We start from the raw sequence: 24,724 nt of genomic DNA, 5'->3' as shown, positions 1-24,724 counted from the left end.
GGAAAGTTACAAAATGATGGCAAAGAAAATCAGTTATTAGTAATAAACATTTAACATTGTGTCATATTATTTCAGAGGTATTCACATTTAATATTGCACCTACTATAGATGTGGGAAGGTATTTGTAATAAGATCATGCATTAGTGAACTATAGCCGTAGCTAAATATAAATATGAGGGTGAGAATGTAAAGGAGTACTTAAACAGGTGTTCATAAAAATGTAATAAAAAATGTCTGATATGGAAAACGATTCATGCCTATCTTCCAGTTCCATTTGTTAAGTTTTAGTCTGCATCTTCTTCAGGAGTAACTAGATCTAGTTTATTAGGATTCACTGTTGAGCCTGTTCCCTGCATGCTGCTTGTTAATTCACTGCTTGGCTCAGAACAGCCAGTTTCTGGGGGCTTTGCTCTAACTGATTTGTGGTGCTCTCTCGTTCTCAATCCTTCTCTTCCCACCCTCTCCTTGCTTCCATTTGATGTGTCTCTGTGTGTCATCTGTGTATGCGCTGCTGAAGGGAAGCTTCAGGTCACTACAGGTAACTCAATTTTGCTCTTTCTTCCACTTTTTTTTTCTTTCCCCATCCTCTTTTTTTTTCTCGCCCCCTTGAAGAGTGCATACCGTGTGTGTCTAATATTTGGCAGTGTTGTGCTTTGTTGGCTCGGTGTCATTTTGCTGGTTACGGCGGTTAGCTCCCAGGCCAGCAGCAGAATGTCAATGAGGAGGCTCTGAATGAACCAGCATTAGCTGCTTTATCTCTTCTGGCAAGCAGGGCCAATATGTTTCCATTTGGAGTCTAGCCATAGATTCACGGACAAACTATGAGGCTAGCTTTTTGGCTGGACAAGCTAACTCCACTTTATACCACAAGATAGAATCAAGCGAGGGCATGGGGGATAGTTTTTATGTCAGGGGTTTCAGAAAGGTAACTAATTATTTTATTTGTCTCTGTCTTTTATATCTTTATTTCCATCCAATTCCTCTTCCCACATTTTCCCGCGGCCTCTCTTTTGCCTGTCTACATTTATTCTGTCTCCTCAATCACCATTCATCCCCACCTTTCTATTCCTCTTTCTCACCCTCCATGTATCTCCTTCATCTTCCACCTGCTCTCCAGCCCTATTACACCAACAGGCCCAGCCTGCCTCCCAGCAGTGGGCCTCGGGGTGTCCCTCCCAACAGCGGCCCTCGGCCTGTGACGCCCACCCACGTCTACCAGGCAGGCCCTGGCTCCCAAATGATGATGATCCCTGGGCAACAGTTGCCCTTCCCCAGCTCACCACAGGGAGCTGCCTACTTCATACCGGGACAGGTAGGGGGTGCACAGACCGGGGGTTGAGTGACGCTTGCCAGATTTTCTTCTTATTCAAGCCAGATGGTGTACATCACCAGATTTCTCATTGTTATCACCTCTGTCATGTTGTTGTACTTTTCTTGTTTGAATCAATTCTGTAAACATTGTATCCACAAACTATTTATATACAGCACCAGTCAGAGGTTTGCTGAAGATATCAAACCTATGAAATAACACATTTGGTAAACAATGCAAATATATGGTTCATATTTTAGATTCTACAAAGTCGCCACCATTTGCTTTGATGACAGTTTTGCAAGCTCAGTCAGCTTTATGAGGTCATCACCTGGAATGGTTTTCCAACATTCTTGAAGGAGTTCCCAGATATGCTGAGCACTTGCTGGCTACTGTTCTGCCTGTCTGCAGTCCAACTCATCCCAAATTATCCTAAATGATCTCCAATAGGTTTGGGTCAGGTGATTGTGGAGGCCATATCATCTGATGCAGCACTCCTTCTTCGTCTAATAGTTCTCAAATAGTCTTGGAGGGGTGTTTGAGGAAATGATGCCATGTCGCTGCAGAATGCTTAGTATAATACTTAGATTAAGTGTGCCTTGAATTTTGAACAAATCACCAACAGTGTAACCAGCAAAGTATCAAACACACCCCAGCCATGCTTCAGGGTGGGAACCACAAATGCAGATATCATCTGTTCATTTTCTCTGCATCTCACAAAGACACAGCAGTTGAAACCAAAAATCTCATTTGGATTCATCAGACCAAAGTCCAGATCTCCACTGGTCTGATGTCCATTCCTTGTGTTTTTCTTGGCCCAAGCCTTTCTCTTTCGCTTCTCTTCTTGTTTGTCTACCCCAGTCAAAGTTTCTTTCCAGCAGATTAACCATGAAGGTCTGATTCAGGCAGTCTCCTCCGAATAATTGATGTTGACATGTGTCTGCTATTTGAACTCTGTGAAGCATTTATGTGGCCTCTAATCCGAGTCGATTTCTTAGGCTGGTAATCTTGGCTTGGTCTTCTTTTCGTGGGGCGGTCCTCATGAGAGCCAGTTTCATCGAAGTGATGGTTTTTGCACTTGCACTTGAAGACACAATTCAAAGGTCTTGACTTTCATGTCTTAAAGTGATGATGGACTGTCTTCCATTCCAACTTTTTTACAAGGCACACCTGTTTAAAAAAAAGTCATTCCAGGTGATGACTTCATGAAGCTGTGTATTGGCAACAGAACAAAATGCTGTCCAGACCACTTTTTGCACATGTGATTAATATTGCTCTTATGACTGGATCTGACAATATTGTTTGTCTTTCCTCCCCTTCTCTCTCTTCCTCTCTTCTTTGTTTTCTTAGTACCGGTCAGCAACCTATGTGGCCACACCCCAGCAATACCCAGTCCCAGCAGGCACCCCAGGCTTCTACCCAGGCACCAGCCCCGCTGAATATGGTACTTATGGTAAGAGGCTCTACCTGGGGCCTCGCCTGAGCCACTCACACACAGAGAGACACACATTTAGCTTGACACAGGAGCCACTAATGATTCAAGAAAACTTGAACTGAATCAATTAACAACCCAGCTAAATGTCCATATACGTGAGTATTCAGCTGAAGAAAGTGGTTTGAGGGTTTAGGTGAACTTTAATGTAACACAAGGAACATGTTTGGGCAGTGCAGGCAATGTGGTGAGCTACAAAATAGCCAAATATACTCCATCTAGTTTTCCATGATCGTTTCACCTCTCAGCTCCACTTTTCTGCAGCCTCTGTAGTCCTAACATGATGACATCATGTTGTCTTTGACCTTCTCAGTTGCTCTGTAAATCTGGGTTTATTCCATATGTTACCCTATTGGCCTACATGTATGCTTTTGTCTGGGAGCCTTCCTGTTTGTTTTGTTTTTCTCTTCATAGCAACGTTTACAGAAAAGCACAGATGTATGATATTACTCTTAATTACAGCCATCTTTATCTAAAGTAAACTCCGGAAGGCTCGTCGGCGCTTCTGCCTCTTGTTGTTTTGGACACGTCCAGTTAATATGAAATGAGAAGTAAATAGAGCAGCAGTTTTAGAGGCAGGAGTGAAAGTCACTGGAGCACAGAGGCATGGAGCTGTGCTGCTTCAAGGAAAATGAATAGCAGAATGTGTGTTTTTGTTTTTTTTGGGGGGTTGGGGTGTTTCAAGCAATTTCCTTAGAACCAAAGAGCAATGACATCTGTCTCTAGAAATCAGCACACAACGAAATGAAATACAGTTACACTGTTGTGTTGTCACTGAGGGATGTGGCTGTTAAAAAAAAAAGTTAAAAGCAGTGAGAAAATAGAAATGAAAGCACGAGAGTATGTAAGTAAAGATGAATGTAACAGTCTGATCTGTATCAATACACTCAAAGAATGTAGCTATTATAATTCACACACATGAACATTTCAGTGTTTAGCTTTAATCTACTCTGTCATATTACTTCACATCTCTGTCTGACACACAGCAGCTCTACAGATGTCTGCTGGTGATCCCATGTGACGGCACGCCCTCTAGAGGTGACTGACTGTCGGTGCACCACAAGAAGTGATGATGCCCTGAAAATAAACTTGCTGACCCCCCACCAGCAGGCATCTGAACTATGTGTTGTCTTTGTTTAAACTGTAGCTCATCAGCAATAGAATGCACTGGCCTGAATACAGGACTGTAAAAACTTTTTTTTTTTCCTATTAGGCCCATGTCATGCTCTCACACAATCAGTGTGTATTGTACGATCATCATGGCACCAGAATAGAACTTGTGCACAGTCTGCACCTGCATGTACTTGTACTGCATGTACTAAAAAATGCATGGAGAAAGTTTTTAAAACTGTTTTAAAGACATTTGAAAATGTTAGTAACTCTCTGATTGATTTATTTATCTTTTGCCTTCTCAAACATCGGTTTAGTGTTCCCAGATAGCTGTTACTTCTCTTCACCTTTCTCTGTCAGTGAAGAAACAAATACGTAGAGAAGGTCTGTTCTCTGTGTGCGTTAGCAGATCACTTGTGATACGAGGGAGCTCGTGTGGCTGTTTATGCCAGACATTTGCGCGACCGTGCAGGTCATTACATCCCGTGTGTGTGTGTTTGTGTTGGAGGCCGTGCGTCACATTACTCATTCTGCAAGTCACATGGCATGTCATGATTGTGAGGTTGGCACATGATCCTAAATAACTGGTCATGTGACGCATGATACGTGGCTCTCAAACTCAGGTCTCTTAATGGGCTTGATCACTGCACTGGCTTTGAAAGTGCAGGGCTGTTTCAGGTTTCCTTGGAGACAGGGAGGTCACACAGATCTACTATATATGTGGAAATCATTACACTTTTCACCCTTAGGACTTACAGCGTCCAGTATAAAGTGCTTATAAGTGCATAGTAACAACCCCAGAATGTCATTCCAACACCGTGAGCACTCAGTCCTTTTCTAGCAGAAACACACACATAGACCGTGTTGACGGCGTAAGGTGACTATTTTTAAGACACCCTCCCACCAAGCTGAGTGACTTCCTTAACTCTCCCCACATACATGTACACAACACAGCCCACCCACCCCTCCCTTCTGTAGTAGGTTGTGACATCAGCCAGCGTGGATCAGGTCGCTCCTGCTGTCAAGGGCGGAAAGATAGGGATAGGGGAGTCTTCAGGCAAATCACAGTTGCTCTTAGCGACACAACTGAATAGCTCCGCTCGCCTGCCAGTACTCTCTAGAGGGGGAGAGGGAGGGAGGGAGGCAGGAAGGTAGGGGGGGTGAAAGGCAGGGAGGAATTAGGAAGGTCAGAGGGAGGAGCAAAACAGAGACACGCTGGAAGAGGGAGGGCCGAGCGCTAAAAGAAGTCATTCTGAGAGGGCACCTGTAGAGGGGACAGGAAAACGTTAGAGAGGGGGTGAAGAGAAACCCCCCTCTCTCTTTTTTCTGCCCATACGCAGTTTTGCCCTCAGCAAAGCATTCAGCATGGGGAACCGTGGGTCTCAAGAGCAGCAGGACTCTGAGGGTAAGGTGTCGCCTAGACAGTGTGTCTCTTTGCAGCCCCCCCACCTTATTCCCCTTCCCATATCTCTCTCTTACTTTGTGAGTCATATCTCAATCCTCTTATTTACATTTGGACAGTGTCCAAGAAAATTCTCATTCTGGCTTTCTGGTTTTAAGCATGCTCCTTTTCTCCCTCTCCTCTGTCCTTCTCTCTCTCTTCATCCGTCTTCCCTCCCTTCTTTTCCCTCTCGCTCGCTCTCTTCCCCCAGCCGGTGTGGGGTTTTGACTATATTTAGGCTGTGCTGCTCCTGGTCAACAATGCAGACTCAGTAATGTGAGTTAGACTGAAATGCCTGCACAGGGGGGAGAGTGGCAGAGCAGGAGCTAGCTACCGCCGGGCTGAAAGAGAGGCCTCTTCAATCTGAGGATTTTCTTTTTTTTCACCCCAGTCCTTTTTCAAAGTGGGCCAACACTGGTTCTGAACTGTAGCCGCAGCCAGGTAATATGAGTGGGTGGATGTCTTGTTGACATTATTGACCCGGCAGGATAGCAGAGGTTCTTTGAACTTGTCTTTTTTTCTTGGTCATGTTGGCAGCAGCTTTCCTCACAAATTTGTGAACATCATAAATATGCATGGCCTTAAGAAGTAAGGGATGCCAATGCAGGGCTTGACAGAGGGGAAGACTGCTGTGTCATGGTCTGAAGGCCTACCTGTGGGGCCTTCCAGGTGCCATGTCTGCTTCTGTTGACTTGCGTTCAGATACAACATGAACAGAGATTTTGAGAGTTTTAAGATGTTGATTTTAAGGCAATGATGTTTGTTCTGATACTGTCCTGATTGAGGACAAGCTGATAGCTGCTGTTTGCAGGAATCTTTAGATGTATTGCTGTGCTGCAGCAATCTGAAAAGGGCCTGTTGAAAGGAAGTATTATTTGAAAATGTTAAATTACAGTCACCTGATGTTTGATTTCAGTCACCGGTTACTCAGACTGCATGAAAACACGGGCTGCAAACTGAAGAGCTGAAATGATTGATTGATTAAATCATACTGGCGTGGCGCGTGCAAAACACCTGTATATGTGCATAATTAAATGATTAAATAAGCTAACAATCACTTGGTCTGAATGTCCTTATCAAGTTTACATGATCTGTGTCTGTCCTTATCAAGCCTCCAACCTCTTCTCTGATTTATTTGTTCATTCAGTCATAAATCATAACTTCTCGTGCAAGATGTCTACGGTGTTTACAGGGTTATTGTCAGGAACCCAAATGTAAACATAATTTATATAAACGATGTAGGAATTCAGGTTTAATTTTAGTTTTATGAGGTGTGTTCGCAGATATCGTAAGTTGTTCTTTCCTAGAACACTCGATGGATGCCTAATGTTTTAACGCACCCTCACATGACCGAGAGAAGACTTTATAAAAAGTGCACTTACCTCACCGAAATGCCATTATAACTGTTAAGACCGCAGCTGTTGCACTGCAAATCATCAAGAAATCAAACCTTCATGTTTTACATGCAGCTTTTCTGCAGCCTGACATGACTTTGAGAACATTAGTACTACAGACTGTAATGCTGTTGTGTAAACACTACCTGTATGTCTGTGCAACAGGCTGATATGTTTATGCTAAGTCTTGGCTATGTGATGAAGTCTGCATGTATTGGTTTACATTTCTCTCTTGTGTCTGATCCACAGCAGGGGCCTACTACCCCGCCCAGCCTCAGTTCACCCCCTCGGTGCAGGCGGCACCGGTCATTATGAACCCTGCCCCACAACAGCAGCAACCACCACCTCAGCCTCCGCAACACATCCACACCAAACGGGAGCGCAAACAGGTACAGTCAGCATTCTGCTGCACAAAACATGTCACACTATGAAATTACTTATTGTAGTCTCCCCACAGATTATTATAAACCACCGAAACAGATGCATATAGTGTGAAATATGATGGAAATGTCAATACATTTCCAGTAAAGGAACGGTTCACGTGAAATGGAAAATGTTGTTATCAGTTATGTTTGGACAAGATCTGTTTATCAGTTCAGGTCAGGTTCTTTTTAACTGGCACTATTCTTGTATGTTACGTCCATCTGAATACATTATATGCGTGAGAAAAGTCGAGCCTCAAACAGCTACTGTTTCAGGTTCTGTCTACACAGACAACTGAGTGATACTTCTGACTGCAAGCCAAATAATATTACTTGCTCCTAAATAATTACAACTTGTATTTTCCCTTAATGCAACAGCTTTAACTGCTTGCTACAACGTGCAAAGGAGACATACACGGTATCCAGGTACACACAGACAGTCACACGCAACCGTAAACCTACACTGAGGGAAGTCAGTGAGGAGCAAAGGAGATATATTTAGTGCGATATAAATATTTTTGTTTCTGAGTTAAATGAACTGGGAATATGGGATCTCTTATTATATTTATTTCTGAAACCTTAGTTAGTAGCAGTAACTATATTATTATTACTTTTAATTGTTTGGCACAGCACTCAACTAGTTAACTAACAATATGCGATACTGATAAACTTAACCGATTAAACCAACATGACGGTAAAGGAATCAATAAAATCTTATTAACTAATAATAACTTGTTTGCCACACTCAGATTTGAGGCGATGACTTCGGGAGTAAACTTCCTACCCAAGGGCTCCAACTGCAGATTGCAGATTTTCTTTTCCCCCTGTGATTTTTGCATGACCGCCTTCACAGCGGCTAGGCAAAGCTAAGAATTCACCCTGGAAAGAATGTGTTTGGACTTTAAAGGGGAACTCCACTGATTTTACAGATGAAAGTGTGTCTGCTAGTCTCTGGGGGTACTACTGCACATCTTAAAACAAACAAAACAAAGTTTTAAAAGTTGTATAGCGTGTGGCTTCAGAGGAAGCTGTGAAGTATTGGTTATAAAGAAATGATTTAACTCATCTCTGATTGGAGGATAGAGCATAAAGGATACACTAGCCGCTATTAGCATAATACATCAGAATTTCTGACTATACTGGTTGAGTTTGAGTGTGGCTCAAAAGAAGGCAGGTTTTGACAAGTAAGATCTCTGGTTCTGCTGCATCGAGTTAGATCCTTTTTTATCACCGTCAAATTAGAAATGCAGTGGGAGGGCAGCACTGTGCCATAATATTATATGAACAGGTAACGCTGTTTCTGCACAGTAATCCGTGACTTGGTGCTTTGAAGATAATGCATCTAGTCCAAGGTGTCGCAATCTCTTAAGAAGATTCTAGAGTCACTTCTGCGTCTGGATGTGGCGTTCAGTTCCCTGATTTGAAAACAGATAGTGACGGACTTGACCTTAACTTGTTGAGCTGTAAGACTAAGCTGCTGTGCGACATATTCCCCCACTTCTACAGTATGTCTAGTGTTTCCCTTTGCTCTCTAAGATGGCCCTCGCCTGGTATGTGGTAGCTCTCTGTGAACTGTAGCCTCAGTCTGTGCTGCTCATGTAATCGCCCTCCTTTTTCCAGATTTCTCAGTTTCTTCTATCTAGAATGAAAAATATGTTGTTCCCTGTGGTGTCAAGTGTTTGTTTTGTTTTTTTATTTAAAAAAACCTGTTTGACAAACTGCTGCTTTTTGTGACACATCTCTGAAAACAGGTGTATGTGCTGAGAGGATAGGCACAAACCTGAGCTATTTCAACAGGTTTATCTAGTGGTTTTCCTTTCAATGTTCTGCTCATCAACTTTATGTGTCTTGAAACTAGTTTTGGCGAGTTTGGAGCTCATGCCACAGTTTGTGTGGGTTCATTTTTGGCCTGACTTCATGGAGGCCAGATCACGACCTTTGTGTTTGTCTTCAGCTGATTAAACCTCGCAAATTCGACGTATGCTATGTTGAAAGAAATACCACGACGTCATGTGTAGTTTCTATGTAGAATCTGTCACATTAAGGCCTAGTGTGGTGTAAATACCTGATACTATTCTCTCTGTGTGAAATGCCTGGGACAAGACTTGTGCGATGTCTGGTCCCCTCTCACTGGGGAACTTGGTTGCTTATCAGCGACTGCGGTTGCCTGGGGTGTACTTTGGCCGATTCCCATGGGCCCAAGCCGGTGCTACAACACTGGCTTCAAGGCCCCCGCACATCACTCTGCGTATCTGTCACACACATCCACACAAAATGTAAAACTCCCAATAGTGAAACTCAAAATGACGGTCAGTGCCTGGAGGATCGGCAGCGCAAATCTTTGTGAGCGAGTAAGCCGTAAGGTTGTATACACAGTAAAGGCATTTCTGTGTGGATAAGTACACACCACAAGCTTAGCATTCCTGATGCAGAGAGCAGGTAGGTAGGTAGTTGGTGTCTTGTAAAGGACACGTCAATAGGGACACAAGGCTCTAGGGTGGGCAACTTTCCACTTTTATAGCATAGTGTACATAGAACTCAAGGCTTTTTTCCTGCTTATAGGTACACGCCCTTTGTATAGCTGCATGCAGGTCAGCTAGAGAAAGACGAGTGTGTTTGTTTGAACTTTAGTCTTTAAGTAGTTTCCAGCGCATGGCAGTCATGTTTTAATTGCCACCATGTACAAAACTTTGGCCGTTTTTTTGTGTCTAGAGACACGCTAAAGTTGTAGCCTTGCAAATTTCCTTTTTTTTTCCTTCTACTTTCCTGCTCCCTTGCTCTCCCTCACACTGTGTGTCAAAGAGAACATCTAGAGGGGAGGGAAGGGGAGGAGGGGTGAAGGACATGTCAGCACATAGCTCAGCTCCACGTGGCCACCGGTCTCCTCCCCCCTTCTGAGCCGGAAGCGCTAACCAGCCAGCCTTCCTCTGCTGCTGTGGCACCCCCTCCTCCTCCTCCTCCTGTACTGGTTTCCTCTGCTTTCAGAAAGGGTGAACCACCCGAGAGAGGGGAAAAAAAACAGAGGAGTGAAGTGTGTGAAGCAGGATGACCGAGCAGAAAGAGAGAATGAGGAAAAGGGGGAGTTTCTTCAGCTAGCTGCAGCTCATTTGATAAGGATACCTTTTTTTCCCCCCTCTGGAAACCCTCCCATTCCCCCCTACCCTGCCCCCTCCGGCCCCTTTAACTGTCTGTTAGTCTCTGTGGGCGGGCTAGTGCATTCCAATACCATAGCTTTACAAGGCCAGTCGCTTTATCCTTTTTTTTTTTTTCTCCCCTCCCTGTTCAGTTCAGTGCATGAGAGAGAGAGAGAGAGAGAGTCAAGTTGCTAGCTAGCTTACTGACAGTCAGGCCCAGCCCTGCTCTGTCCTGTTCTGCCGGCGTGTAGCTCTCCATGACAGCCTGGATGTGTGCAAGTTAAGCCGAGGGTAAAAAACTCTACTGGATACGTCCACCCACCATCCTGCTTTTTGTAGGGGTTTAAAGTCCAAACCCTGAATCCGCTGCAACGGCTACTACAGCCCCAGGATGACAGAGGCCCGCTAGGGTTAGTAATCCTCCGGGAGAGGAGTTACCGACGGTCTAAAGCCAGGTAAAGGTCAGTAGCAACAAGCCAATATTGTTGTTTTTTCGAGTCCAAAAGTAGGCCAGAGAGCAGCAGCTCACTGCTAACTTTTTTTTTTTTACAGTTTAATCCTTGTCTAGTGACTTGCATGCGTCACCTTATTTAGCAGCGTTGTGGCTCACACAGTTTCATGACAGCTCTGACTTCCTTCAGTAAGTATGTAGAGTGTGAGTGAGAGAAAAAGAGTGCTAAATAGAAAGCATGTGTTCAGAACGTATGGGCACTCCTTGTGAGTGAGTGATCAAATTTTGACCCTGTTTTTTTCCCCCCCCTCTCTGCCTCAGTGTGTGTGTGTGTGTTCAGGAGAGCTTCACGTTGTTTGCCTTCATGTCAGGTATTTTCGCAACAATTTGAACCAGCAGTGGAATTCGTTTTCCACTTTTCTCACTCAGTCAAACAGCTTGCACTGGTGGCAGTGACTAACAAGCTTTAGCGCATTCAGTTGCACGGCAAAGGAATTTGCACGGCGGTTAGTTTTTTTTTTTTTTGTTTTTTTTTTTGATTCAGTGTGCCTCAGCGTTCACAATGTGAGAAACGTAGCTTTTCATTGAAACGGAGGCAGCGAGCGAGTCGTACACGCAGAAAAGGGCTGACCGATGTAGGCGTTGCATCATGGGAAGGCAGCTCTTCCCTTCACATGCTGCTGTCCTCACCCTGAAACATTTTAACCCTTTGCTTTTCTCCTCACTCTCCTTTGTTTTCTGCAGATTTATCACCTGTGTGATTGTTTGTGACCTCTTCTCTCTGCCCTCCAGATCAGAATAAGAGACCCTAACCAAGGAGGTCGAGACATCACAGAGGAGATTATGTCAGGGGGCCGAAGTGGCTCTACCCCAACCCCACCACAGGTGAGCTCACTCACTCACACACAGCTACACGTGTATTACATTTTCTTAGGCAAATTTTAAAAATTCAAATGTAGTGAAATGACACAAAAAGTTGCAGATCACGTATCAAACGAAGAAAGCGTTAATTTCCATAGTTACTTCCTATATTAGACACTGAGTTACCTGGCAACGGCTCCTTCTCTGGGGTCCATATTAAAGAATATATAGTCTTTATTTTTTATAGTATTATAGGTTCTTACTGTGTTAATATCTGCTTAGTCTATTACAGCGTATAAAATCCTTTTTAAAACAACAGTTACTCGTCTGCGCTGCGCATATGGTAGCACTTTATGAGGAATGTTGCAGATTTCGAGCCCTCATAAACGTGTTACACTACAACCTGTCAAAATCTAACTGATTTATGATCTCATTGTCCTGATGTTAGCTCAGATATTTAACCAGGGACTCACGTGAAACCTGTTCTCATGTGTTTAAAAAAAAAAAAAAAAAACCCTTTTGGTGTGTGTTTCCAAACAGACAGCCATATCTGGAACAGAAAGTCCAGCCCAGGCCAACGGTGAGAGCTTCACAGCTGCTGCTACACCAGCAGTGGTTAGACCAGGTGAGTGCCACATGCTCAAAGATAGTACAATCTACCACGAGGTGATCATTTGGATCATTGTTCATATTTAACTTCAGCTTATTACACGCTGTTTTATTGGTATATAGCAGGGGTCTCTTTCACCTGACTGGCCCTGGTGGGTGGTACACAGCTTCTCTATTTTGGGGTAGATGGAGATTGTCAGGCAGAGCGTCATGTCATCCTCAGGCTGCAGTCTGGAACGGTGGCTTCATGCTTTCGTTAGAGCGCGTTGCCGCACAAACAACACACATCGGCAATCACAGACCTTTCGGTTTCTTTGAAAGTAAATCCAAACTTTAGGTACATTTCAGAATATTTACAGGTCTTCTCTCTTTTGCATTTATCCTCTGCACCCAGGGCGGTTGCTGCAGCACTAGAGCCCTTGGCCACAGCAGAGGTGGAAGGAGTACCTGTAGGACCTCCAGTTACTTATCCATTGTTTCACTTATTATCAAATCAGCATCAAGTTGACGTTTCACTATGGTTTGGAGCTGTGAGAACGCCCGCGGTTAACCTCATTGCTATGTGTGAACTCATGTTTTATGACTAAGCTTAATTGCTACAATAATTGGTTAACGGGGGAATAAGCCCAGTTAATAAAACAACGCTTTGTTGGCCGACATGTTCCACCAGTTAAACCGTGTGGTTATAAAGCCATAACTGTGACCAAGTGATATCTCACAGCAGCCTCTGGATATGAGGGACTCATGACTTAGCTCCTGTACAATATTATGTATATTCCATGAAACCCATGTGTGTTGATGGAAGTTGCTGATGAATCTGCCTTTATCTTTTGGACGTAGACTAACTACAACACTGGTCGCCCAGTGACAGCCATTCAGGGAACTTGTATCAAATGAAATTACTCATCAGACACTTGAGGTTATTCTTAGAAGAAGCTCTAGCTCATATCAGGAAACTGACTATCTGTTCATCTGTGTCGCATGAATCAGCTTGTGTGCTCATGTAAAGTCTCCACAAACACTGAAGTAATCCTGATGTCTAGTCTAACATTTCTTTTTCTGACCCTCCAGATGACAGAGGGAAACCTACGCCCCCTCCTCTGTCTAAGACCCCTGAACTTGCGAAGGGTGACCCTATCCCCACTGAGGCTACCTCCTCTGACACGAACACTAAGCCCCCTTCACCCCCTTTACTATCAGAAGCAGAGGACGCCCCTGTCGACACTATTTCCACAGTTGCACCCAGCGTCCCTGTCGCAGACGTGATGGATGCCCCCCCACCACCACGAGAACCCACACCACCCCCGCAGCAAGCGCCCGAGGTGCCTGCCTACCCCGCACCCCTGCCCGACCCTATCCCCACCTCTGCACAAGACAAAACAGACAAAGCAACAGAGGAGGAGGTCGAAGAGGAGGAGATGGAGGAGGAGGAGGAGGAAGAGGAAGAGGAGGAGGAGGTGGAAGCAGAGGAGGCAGCAGCTGCCTCTTTGGACACTCCCCTTCCACCTCCCTCCGCCACTAATGGTGTTGCAGAGGTTTTGCCAGCAAGGCCGTCGGTCGTTTTGCCACCCAGTCACCTCGAGGCGCCTCTGGAGTCTCCCATCGCACAGCCCGATGAGCTCCGCCTCCCCAACGGCCTGCCACTGCCGGCTCCTCGAGACCCCGAGGTGCCCGCCGTCAGTACTGCCGAGTGTGACGACAGCCCCATCGCTGAGCCTGAAATCAGCCTGCTGCCCGTCGTACAGTCCTACACAGCCATCGCTCAGGCAGCACCTACGCCTGTCGTCCAAGCCGCACCTGCACCTGTTGACCAGCCTGCAGCCGCACCTGCACCTGCACCTGCACCTGCACCTGCACCTGCACCTGCACCCGCTGTCACCGCTGTTGACGAGATTCCTCCTGATCCGGTCGTCCCAGCAGCACCCACCCAGCCTGAGGTACAAGACACGGTTCCTCCAGAAGCCACGGATGTCAAAGAAGAAGCCCCAGTGCCCCAGTCCACCGCCAAGGAAGAGAAGCCATCTCTCGCAGAGACGGTTTCCATAGCGGACAGTGCCCCGGAAACAGTGCCCACTCCTCCCCCTCCCACAGCAGAGGAGCGGGAGGACACTCCTCCTCCTCCTCAGATGGTCACCCCTGCCCTTGTAGAAACTACTATGCAAGGTCAGTGAATTACAGCGTGCTAAAATATTTGAGTGTTTCGACTTATAATCTGCTTTTGCTTGTCGGAGGCTGATTGTGCTTGTCTTCCTGTAGCTGCTGTGTCTGTGCCAAAGAAAAAGAGGAAGATAAAGGATCTGAACAAAAAGGAGGCAGTGGGAGACCTCCTGGATGCCTTTAAAGAGGTGTGTGTGCTGGGTGGTAATGCATTTCTTTGCCTGTCTTAGTGGATCTACATTACTCCAAATCTGGCGGAGACAGAGATTTAAGGTGAACTCTGTGTGTTTACTGAGCAGGTAGTGGCCCCACCGGAGCCCGAGCCAGCCCCCACACGAGCACCAGAGACCCAACCCCCCGCCACTTCCCCTCCTGCCCCAGAGGAGACGGACCTGACGTGGGAAGACAAGGAGGACAAGCTGGATGCTGAGAACATTCAGCCAGATTCTCCCGAGCAGAACGCCACTGACAAGAAGTACCAGTACAAAGAGGGTGGGTCTCTGAACCTTGATACCTGTCTGCGGCAATGTGTGACCAAATCTTATCTAGCTTGACATGTACGACGCTGACTACGCTTATGTTTGCTTTTGTGAGAATAAGGGAGTGTCCTTTTATCTTGATTGTGCTTCTGTTGATACGAGTGTTCAGTGGAAAACAATAGTTATGCGATGGCAATGCAAATATTTGAACAAGCCACAAGAAGCTGTGATTTTTATTTCATTCTTACGTTGTAGAGTTTTTCTGAAAATCTCAAAACTATTTCTGTGTACAGTAAAAGTCATTATATGGAAAACATTTGTTTATACAGCATTTTTATATAATTTATACAGAATAAAGTAATATTTTAAATTAGAGACAGTATTTAATGGCATATTTTTACGGTCTTTTACGTCATGATTTGGTGTTTTTTTTCACCGTAAAATCAGATATTTGAAAATATGGACTAAAATGAATAAATGCCTTTTACTGTAATATTAGCAAAAGGTATACTGTTTATTTATTATGTTAAAAATCTTTACCATAAGAACAACAGGTTCTTTTCACAGTGCAGGCTAAAATACAACATCGTAAGAATTCAGAAGGGATGATGGAGGATTTGAGAGTCTTGAAATCTTTTAGTTAAGGCCCCTTGAATGTGCTTGAAAAGCACAGTAAATAATATAAAAGCAGAGTAAATAATGTCATCAGCTTTCTTAAAGATCGCCACTCATTAAAGTTACAAATAGCACATACTACACTGCACCCATTCATTCATTCATTTGCCAGCCTGTCTGCCACCTTGTGGACATTTCGAGGTGCAACATTATCTCCAGTTATACTGACCAGGATCATTCACTCTCCTTTGTCCACGTACGTGTTGCAAATGTCTCCAATAACACAACGTCCTGCTCGTTCTGTTTCTTTCAGAGCAATGGAAGCCGATCAACGCAGAGGAGAAGAAGAAGTACGACAGAGAGTTTCTTCTGGGCTTCCAGTTCATATCAGCCAGCATGAACAAGCCTGAGGGTCTGCCTGCCATCAGCGACGTCGTCCTAGACAAGGTGCAGCCCTGCACACTGAAGGCATGGCCACATATGTCACTTCAAGCATTTTAAATTGCCTCAGTATAGTTTGACATCCTGTCAGTCGGTGGAAGTTATTTTTGCTCCCAGAAGTACTCATTGGGATGTAATCAGTGCCTGTGACTGGCAACAGGAAAGAAAAAAAACAAAGATGACAGCATTAAATGTCAGATAATATCAGGGTAAAGTTTCATTTCTGTCTCTTCAGGCTAATAAGACCCCTCTGCGTCAGCTGGACCCCAGTCGTCTACCAGGAATGAACTGCGGCCCTGACTTCACACCCTCCTTCGCCAACCTCGGCAGGCCTGGCATGGGAGGAGGAAGCAGAGGACCAGTAAGTTAACATCCTCTTAATCTGATCCAAGACCTCTGCATTTTAAGTTAATACTCAGTGACTGATCTTTGTCCCTTCCTTTGTCTCTCTCCCTCCACCCAGCCGCCCGGCATGGGCATCGGAGTCGGAGGCGGCTCACGTCGCTCTCAGCAGTTCCAGAGGAAAGAGCAGAGGAAAATCATCACCAGCATGTCACTCAGCGACGACGTGCAGCTGAACAAAGCGGAAAAGGCTTGGAAGCCCTCGACGAAGAAAGCGGTTCGCAGCCGCGCAGAGGAGAGCGAGGAGAACGACCCGGAGCAGGTTAAGACCCAGGAGCTGTTTAAACGGGTTCGCAGCATCCTCAACAAACTGACCCCCCAAAAGTTTCAACAGCTGATGAAACAGGTGACGGAACTGACTATAGACACTGAGGAGAGACTGAAAGGAGTCATAGATCTTACCTTTGAAAAAGCCATCTCCGAGCCGGACTTTTCGGTGGCCTACGCCAACATGTGCCGCTGCGTTATGGGGGTAAGTGGTGCCACACAAAGGTCAATAGTGTGTCAATATGATGTGTTAAACGACATAAACCTGCATGATGATGTTTTAAAATCTAAAGACTATTTTGTGGTGAAAGTAAAAGATGAAACTCTTCCTTTTAAAATGTAACATGAAGTCCATATGCGCGTAGCACGTCCAAGCATCTTTTCCAGTGCAGCATTTTTCTTTCAGTCTGTCACATTATCCCATCAAGCTCCTGAAAGCGCTCGGAGTGATTTTTATTCGGCTGTCAGACTCTCGGTTCGAGCTCATCATCGTCATTTTGAGACACCAGTAGTTATTGACGGGTTGGCAGATGATTTGTTTGTGTAATAAAGACGCCGGGAGACAGGACAGCACAACAAAAGCCATCAGAAACTCCTGCAGTATAAACACTGTAATGACTGACTAACTCTTCATCATATAAGCTCCCATAATGTAACGCTGACTTGATCTACTTGCTCCAAGGAGGGATAATGTAGAACCACATTAATTCTGATGATAATTATTCACTGATTGGAACGATCAGTAACTCTGTTATTATTAACACTTTAGGCCCTTTTATCAAACTGCTGATGGTATTTGATAAGGAAATGGATCATAATTAAGGTGTTACTGGCAGAGCTGTGATTTGTTGTCAGCATGACAAGCTAAAGGAAATGACACAGATCCTGGATCTTTGATATTAACCACAAATCATTTAATAAGGCGACGTAGTGTAATGAAGAAACACTGATTTATTTATGATTCCGATAACTTCACACTGTGACAAATGGTAAAACAGGCAGTGATGCGGCAACTGTGGCAGTCCTAGTTTACAAATGTCTCTTGAATGAATTTAAATTTATGCTGCTGATATTAATTACTAATATTTATTTTCTGCTCCCTTCAGCTTAAAGTCGAATCCGCAGATAAGCCGGGAAATACTGTGAATTTCCGCAAGCTGCTGCTAAATCGATGCCAGAAGGAGTTTGAAAAGGATAAAGACGACGACGAGATCTTCGAGAAGAAGCAGAAAGAGCTGGAGGCCACTTCAGTGGTATAATACCGCCTCGTAAAAAAAAAAAAAAAAAAAGTTGCCATTCCTCCTCGAACAACTTCCTGATTTTAATCACTCTTTGTACGTGACGTTTCTGTGGCAGGCGGAGGAGAAGCAGCGGCTCATTGAGGAGCTACAGGATGCTAAAGACAAGGCCAGGAGGCGCTCGCTGGGCAACATCAAGTTCATCGGCGAGCTGTTCAAGCTCAAAATGCTCACCGAGGTCATCATGCACGACTGCATTGTGAAGCTGCTCAAGAACCACGACGAGGAGTCCCTGGAGTGCCTGTGCAGACTGTTGTCCACCATCGGCAAGGACCTGGACTTTGAGAAAGCCAAGGTACAACATCACATACATACACATGCTTATAAACGTGCAGTTAGATCAAGTTTAAACTTGAACTATAGTGAAGGAGAGATTCACCGAACTGTCTTCCACCCTCAGCCTCGTATGGACCAATACTTCAATCAGATGGAGAAGATCATAAAGGAGAGAAAGACCAGCTCCAGAATCCGCTTCATGTTGCAGGATGTGCTGGACCTTCGACGGGTAACGGATAACACACACATACACAGTACACACTCACTACTTTGCATGCATGGCTTAGAGAATTTTAGCTGTTACTAGGGCCGATGCCAGTGCCAAGCACGTATGTCTGAACAGCAATCCGGTACAACAACTGTCAAGATCTTCATATCAAAGGTAGACGACACCGAATGCAGCATTTGAATGCCAGACTGTTAACCGCCAACCCGCATCAGTTCAGCAGAGTTCAACAAGGCATTGCACCACATCAATTGGAAATGATGAAATGTCACCAAACGCCTTCCTGTTGACTGAAGGTGTCACAAACTGTTGAACACAAACTCCAGCATCTCATCCAGATGCACCTTATTTCATTCCCATTGTTGGCTGAATTACAATGTCTTTAACTAGTCCTTTGTTTGCGTCTCATGTTTTTTTCCAGCACACGGTTATGAAGTCAGTTCACTCTAGTCTTGTTACTTTTCTAAAGGAATGCTGCAGTCATGTAGTTAGGCACCCAGTCCCGCCCACACAGAGTTACAAAACCTGCTGCCTTCAGTGTTTTTACAAGCCAAAATCAGCTGCTCCAAGTCAGCACATTGGCCCAATTTAACTGTAACACACACACACCCTTTATTTCCTTTCTAGGCAAAGGCTGAAGAGACTTAAGTCCCTAGAATGTTGATCTCTCGATCACTTTCAGTTCTCGTCTCTAACAGATCCAGTGTCCGCAGCAGTAATGTTTTTAGATGCCTTCTGATAGTTTCACAAGTCAAAATGAAAAATACTTCAATACAGTTTGGTCAAAATTGTCTCTTATTCTCAAAAAAAAATTAAGTTGTGTAATGGAAATCGGTGCTATGGACAGAAAATGACAAAAGTATTTTTAGATTTTTAATGCTTTGGTTGACATCTTAACATCCAAAACTCCCCCGAGGGCAAACTTATATCAATGAATTATTTTGTCATGACTCCCCTCCTGCCTTGTACTCACAATCTTTCCCCTCCACCCCACTGTAGAACAACTGGGTCCCCCGGCGAGGCGACCAGGGTCCCAAGACCATCGACCAGATCCACAAAGAGGCTGAGCTGGAGGAGCACAGGGAGCAGATGAAGGTGCAGCAAGCCCTTGTCTCCAAGAAGGAGTCGGGCAGCGGCCCCGGAGGCAGGATGGGCGGAGGAGGTCCTGGGGGTCGTGGTGGCCCTCATACCCCAGGCCGCGGCGCTCAGCCCCAGGACGAGGGCTGGAATACAGTGCCCATCTCCAAGAATCGACCCATTGACACCTCTCGCCTTAGCAAAATCACTAAGGTAGGGGAGACCTGGTGGAAAACAGCGTTGTTAATCAGGTTGATGTTGGAGTGTGTTTTTAACCAACACTCTCTCCTTTCAGACTCCTGTTCTTGACTTCAACAATCAGCTGCTTGCCCCAGGAGGTAAAGGTACATGGGGGAGCTGGGGTAAGGGCAGCAGCGGTGGTACCACCACCAAACCTGCAGATACTGGTAAGTTTCCTACACCCACGTGATTATACGTATTTAAGCTGAGCACCTCTCCGCTGAGACTCAACATGTGATTTGCATGTTTTCATCTGCAGGCTCAGAGGCAAGCGGCCGTCCAGCCACCAGTACTCTAAACAGGTTTTCAGCCTTACAGCAACCGCCGTCCTCCTCGGGCTCTTCACTGGACTCAGACAGACGGGTTCCTCAGAGGTGAGGAACGGAAAAGCCAACTCGGTGAACTGAAATCTGTTTTTGAGATTCGGTCTCGGTTAACTCCCCCCACTCTGCTTCCCTTCTCTAGAAACAGCTCGAGTCGAGAGCGCAGCGACTTCGACCGCTCTAACCGCGACCGATTTGAGCGACGGGACGACCGCGACCGAAACCGCCTGCAGGTCACCAAGCGCAGCTTCAGCCGGGAGAATGAGGAGCGGAGCCGGGAGAGGGAGCAGCGCGGGACGGCCGATCCAGTCCGCAGGGTGGCAAGCATGACGGACGACCGAGACAGAGGCAGCAGAGAGAGAGCCAGGAGCAAAGAGAATGGTAGGCGGCATGACAGAGAGGAGTTGCATGAAACAAAGATCCAGACTTCTAGAAACTGATTTTAATTTCTTTTTTTGGTGTGTGTGTGTGTGCGTGCGTGTGTGTGTGTGTGAACAGTGAAGCGGGAGACTGCCACACCTCCACCTCCCCCGGCCTCGACCAAGCCTGCCATGACTGAGGAAGAGCTGAACAAGAAGTCCACAGCCATCATCGAGGAGTACCTCCACATCAACGACATGAAGGTACGCACTGACAGTACAAACCTGTGTCTTCTTCTTTCTTGTGAAAAATTGCATTTCCTGTGGCTCCATCACAATAAAAGTCCCAATGTAGTTTGTCGGTTCAACATTTTAAATGTGAAGCAACAGCAGGAATGTTCCCTTTGCATTAGCGGTGATAAATGCAGCTGGACAGACACGGTTCCATCCTTAGATAAGCAGCACTTGCTAACAGTCTGTACATCCTCCTCTGTCGCCGCAGGAAGCCCTGCAGTGCGTTCAGGAGATGAATAGCACTCAGTTGCTGTTTGTGTTCGTACGAAACGGACTGGAGTCGACGCTGGAGCGCAGCACCATCGCCAGGGAGCACATGGGCCTGCTGCTGCACCAGCTCATTAAGACCGGCACCCTCCCAACACTGCAGTACTATAAAGGGTCAGTATGAAGCCCTGGAGAGGAGAAGGAATGTCGATCTAAAACCTATGAACAGTGAAAAAAAGTTTACATGCAGACCAAACTCTTCTGTGAGATCTAGCGGAAGTGTTGAAAGTGTTGAAACAAAGTTTAGAACAGCAGGATTTCAAATAAACAGAAGCCCGCCGGGAAAACTCTGGCTTTGTCAAGTAAATTAGTCTCTAAAAAGTCAAATTTTTAATCCATCTCGAATTAAGTCATTTTTTTGCTTTGCCAAAAAGCTTTCGTTCCCATATGTCTGTATCAGTGTGGTGCCATGTTGAAGTTTTCCCCATCTGTTAAGTTGTTTGGAACGCATTCTTCATCCTCTTCAACCTTGAATGGGTTTCCTCAGGCTTCAGGAAATCCTGGAGGTGGCTGAAGACATGGCGATAGACATCCCACACATCTGGCTGTACCTGGCAGAACTGATCACTCCCATGCTCCACGAGGGAGGCATCCCCATGGGAGAACTTTTCAGGTCAGTCCCAGGCCTCGCTTCACCAGCCTCGACGTGTGTTAGACAAGGAAATCTGCGGGAGAGAAGCTTTGGGTTAATTTTGATGTGTGATCTATGTTGACCTTTCATGCCTGCAGGGAGATTTCAAAACCTTTGATCCCTCTGGGCAAAGCCGGAGTCCTGCTGGTCCAAATCCTCACTTTACTCTGCAAAGGAATGGTGAGAACCAATCAATCATAGGGGTATATTCTTCTGAACTCCCCTTAAACACGTAGACATGAGGCAAATCTGTAACTTTGAATTAGTTCACGATGAATGTTGTATGATCGGCATGTCCATCAGTCTTCATTACACCTGTATCCTCCTCATCAGAGCCATAAAAAGGCGGGCACAATGTGGAGGGAGGCTGGCCTCGGGTGGAAAGACTTCCTGCCGGAGGACGTAGACGTCAACAAGTTTGTGACCGAAAAGGTGAGCGCAGGAAATGCAGTATGGAATCATCGTTAATCATCATTTATCACTGCAGGGGTCTATAGTATAATTAGAGACGGTGCTGTAGTATCATTATAGAAGATTAGATTTCAATAGATATTATATTACTGTGGCCATTATCAGAGTGAGAAAGTTAGTGGAGGTCATGAAAAGGTGATGTTTCTGTCTCCACCTTGATAACTAGGACGTGGAGTTCACTCTGGGCGACGAGACAGAGAAAAACAAGAAGAAGGAGCTAAGCTCTGCAGAGCTAACCAAACAGCTGGACAGACTGATTCAGGACAAGGCCGACAACCAGCGGATCTTTGACTGGATCGAGGTCTGTGCTCCTGCCTGTGTGTATCTTCGTTTCCAGCTTATGTAACTGTGTGTATGTAACACAATTAACGCCCGGCCATGTATGTGTGTGTGTTGTTGCTGCAGGCCAACCTCGACGAGCAGCAGACCTCCTCCAACGTGTTTGCCCGAGCTCTGATGACTTGCATCTGCCAGTCAGCAGTCATCTGTGAGTCAGCACATTACTTATTAAAGCCTTCTTATAACTGCGTGTGCTGACTGAAATGTCTGAATGGAAGTGTGTCGTAGCACGTCAATGCTAACTCGTACTGACTGCCTGCAGGTGAGAACCCGTACAAGGTGGACGGTGAGCAGATCAGACAGAGGGCGAAGCTGCTGCAGAAATACCTGAAGGATGAACAGAAGGAGCTGCAGGCCTTGTACGCCCTGCAAGCCCTGATGGTGCAGATGGAGCAACCTGCCAGTGAGTCGCTGTCTTGTGTTTGTATTATTTAGCTTGTATTATTTGTCCCCATCAATACAGATTCTCACATCCCGTCTCTCTTACCTCCGTCAGATCTGCTGCGGATGTTCTTCGACACCCTTTACGACGAGGACGTGATCAAAGAGGAGGCCTTCTACAAGTGGGAGTCCAGCAAAGACCCCGCCGAGCAGCAGGGCAAGGGCGTGGCCCTCAAGTCCGTCACCGCCTTCTTCACTTGGCTCCGCGAGGCCGAGGACGAGTCCGACAACAGCTAGGGACTCCCCTCACTGTGGGGAGCGATGGGAGAACCGAGTTGAGGAGCGAATGTTCCATGGATGATTCAGAAGACTCTGAATCAATAAAAAAAAACCTTCTGCATAAACAGAAAAAAAAGCAAGAAAAAAATTCTTCAACTGGGAGAGATTGTATTACAGATCGAACATTCGATCATGTTATTTTTTTTGTTTTGTTTTTGTTTTCGGGTTTCTTGTTTTCCCCTCGCGCAAACCGAATGTCTTTTTTTGAAATAAGTGAAATGAAATAGAAAGAATAGATACGAGAGAGAGAGAATGCTAAGAAGCGTTACAAGCCGTGGGAGAGGATGCTGTTTCCTCCAGTGTTTTTTCCTTTTTTCCTTTTCTGGTTTACTTCCTGTTTTTAAATGGCTTTCAGCTCGCCACGGCAACTCTATTCAAGACACTTTGCATAACGACAGATGTATAAGAAACTTTAAAAGGCTGTTCACATCTATATTTTTGATGAATTCATCCTTTGTCATGTGGACACGACGTTGTGTGTTGTGTCACATGCGCGATGTTTGGATCTACGTGACGCGCTTATGTAGACGGCTAGCTTTTTTTGTTTCTCTTCTCTTTTTTTTTTTGTTGGATGATTGGAGTGTGTGTTTTGTAATAAAAACAGAAAACTACAAAGAAAAGTGGCGAGAGCTGTCTAACGGACATTTCAGATAGGAGTTAGAGTAACGGTTGTGGACTCCGGACAGAGGATCTCACGCAGACTTTATGAGAGCAGTGTCAACTTACGGGGAGAAAAGGGGGGGGCTGATGAACATTGACCATTTTGCTGCTGTGGGGGTGACGATGCTTCCCTGACGCCCCCTCAACCCCCAAACCCCAAACAGTCCCCTCTGATGTGTCTGTTTCACTCATTTTGCTGTGCTTCAAAAAACAAACTGTGGACTCACAAAGGGAGAGCAAGAGCAAGGGCTCGCAGCCGCACCTTCCTACAAAGCCTGTCGTCGGATTTTAAAAAGATAAAATATCGTTATTGAAACTTGAAAACAAAAAGTATACGGTCAAAAATCCACTTTAACGAAAAAGGACTTTAAACATAGTTTAACAGTACAAATCCTAAAGGCCTTTTCTGCTTCCATGAGTGGAAATTTCAGGAGAGTTCTGTAAATATATGATGGATTGTTTATTTTTTTGTTTTTGTTCTTTTTTTTTGTTCTTTTTGTTTTTCAAAGATAAAATGCTCTTTTTCCCTGTATTTATATTTTTCTCTCCTCAGCTGGCAGAAGGCGCTTGTAATTATCCAACCCAAGTCATTGATTACAATTTAATTGAAAATTTGTAAATATTTTTTGCTTTACTTTATTAAAAAGATATTTAATTAAAGAAAATTAATGCCTCTTTTCGCATCCAAAACTGGAAGAGAGAATAAAGATCGTTGCCAATAAAAGAAAAAAACCTCCCATACTGCTGTGTTTGTGAAGAAAGTGTGCAGGCTTGATTGTCCTGCTGTGGTGGGACTGGCCTCGGACAACAGAGCCCATCACAGCTACCGTACGTTAACGTCAGCAGCATCAGAGCTAGCTGTGTTTGCAGCCAGCTCTGTTTTTATTGTGTTGATTTATGGTTTTTTGATTTTAGGCGTGTGCATTTCCATGCCTCTGAACAACTTAACTGCTGTCAAC

The 24,724-nt window shown here is 45.2% G+C and overlaps 1 protein-coding gene across 2 annotated transcripts in view; it reads left to right on the top strand.

Annotated features, from left to right (window-relative positions):
* The window catches only part of LOC104920889 (eukaryotic translation initiation factor 4 gamma 1), a 34,034-nt gene extending 9,554 nt beyond the window's left edge, over positions 1–24,480 (top strand). The window contains exons 6-33 of one of the 2 annotated variants that reach the window (XM_027280150.1): positions 518–538; positions 1,118–1,312; positions 2,660–2,762; positions 6,996–7,135; positions 11,546–11,638; positions 12,155–12,239; positions 13,295–14,386; positions 14,480–14,568; positions 14,680–14,872; positions 15,788–15,921; positions 16,151–16,276; positions 16,379–16,789; positions 17,691–17,837; positions 17,941–18,177; positions 18,283–18,387; positions 19,384–19,674; positions 19,757–19,868; positions 19,961–20,075; positions 20,167–20,405; positions 20,523–20,647; positions 20,886–21,058; positions 21,432–21,557; positions 21,674–21,755; positions 21,909–22,007; positions 22,213–22,347; positions 22,452–22,533; positions 22,648–22,788; positions 22,882–24,480. In XM_027280150.1, the coding sequence (XP_027135951.1) occupies positions 518–538; positions 1,118–1,312; positions 2,660–2,762; positions 6,996–7,135; positions 11,546–11,638; positions 12,155–12,239; positions 13,295–14,386; positions 14,480–14,568; positions 14,680–14,872; positions 15,788–15,921; positions 16,151–16,276; positions 16,379–16,789; positions 17,691–17,837; positions 17,941–18,177; positions 18,283–18,387; positions 19,384–19,674; positions 19,757–19,868; positions 19,961–20,075; positions 20,167–20,405; positions 20,523–20,647; positions 20,886–21,058; positions 21,432–21,557; positions 21,674–21,755; positions 21,909–22,007; positions 22,213–22,347; positions 22,452–22,533; positions 22,648–22,788; positions 22,882–23,063 (5,073 nt within the window). In that variant the 3' untranslated portion in view covers positions 23,064–24,480. Of the gene's footprint in view, positions 1–517; positions 539–1,117; positions 1,313–2,659; positions 2,763–6,995; positions 7,136–11,545; positions 11,639–12,154; positions 12,240–13,294; positions 14,387–14,479; positions 14,569–14,679; positions 14,873–15,787; positions 15,943–16,150; positions 16,277–16,378; positions 16,790–17,690; positions 17,838–17,940; positions 18,178–18,282; positions 18,388–19,383; positions 19,675–19,756; positions 19,869–19,960; positions 20,076–20,166; positions 20,406–20,522; positions 20,648–20,885; positions 21,059–21,431; positions 21,558–21,673; positions 21,756–21,908; positions 22,008–22,212; positions 22,348–22,451; positions 22,534–22,647; positions 22,789–22,881 lie in introns of both variants that reach the window. The other variant, XM_027280149.1, reaches the window with a different exon arrangement.
* The last annotated feature ends 244 nt before the right edge of the window (positions 24,481–24,724 follow it).

This window comes from Larimichthys crocea, chromosome VII, assembly GCF_000972845.2.
Source record: "Larimichthys crocea isolate SSNF chromosome VII, L_crocea_2.0, whole genome shotgun sequence".
Taxonomy (NCBI): Eukaryota; Metazoa; Chordata; class Actinopteri; family Sciaenidae; genus Larimichthys; species Larimichthys crocea.
This window is presented reverse-complemented; position numbering and strand designations above follow the sequence as displayed.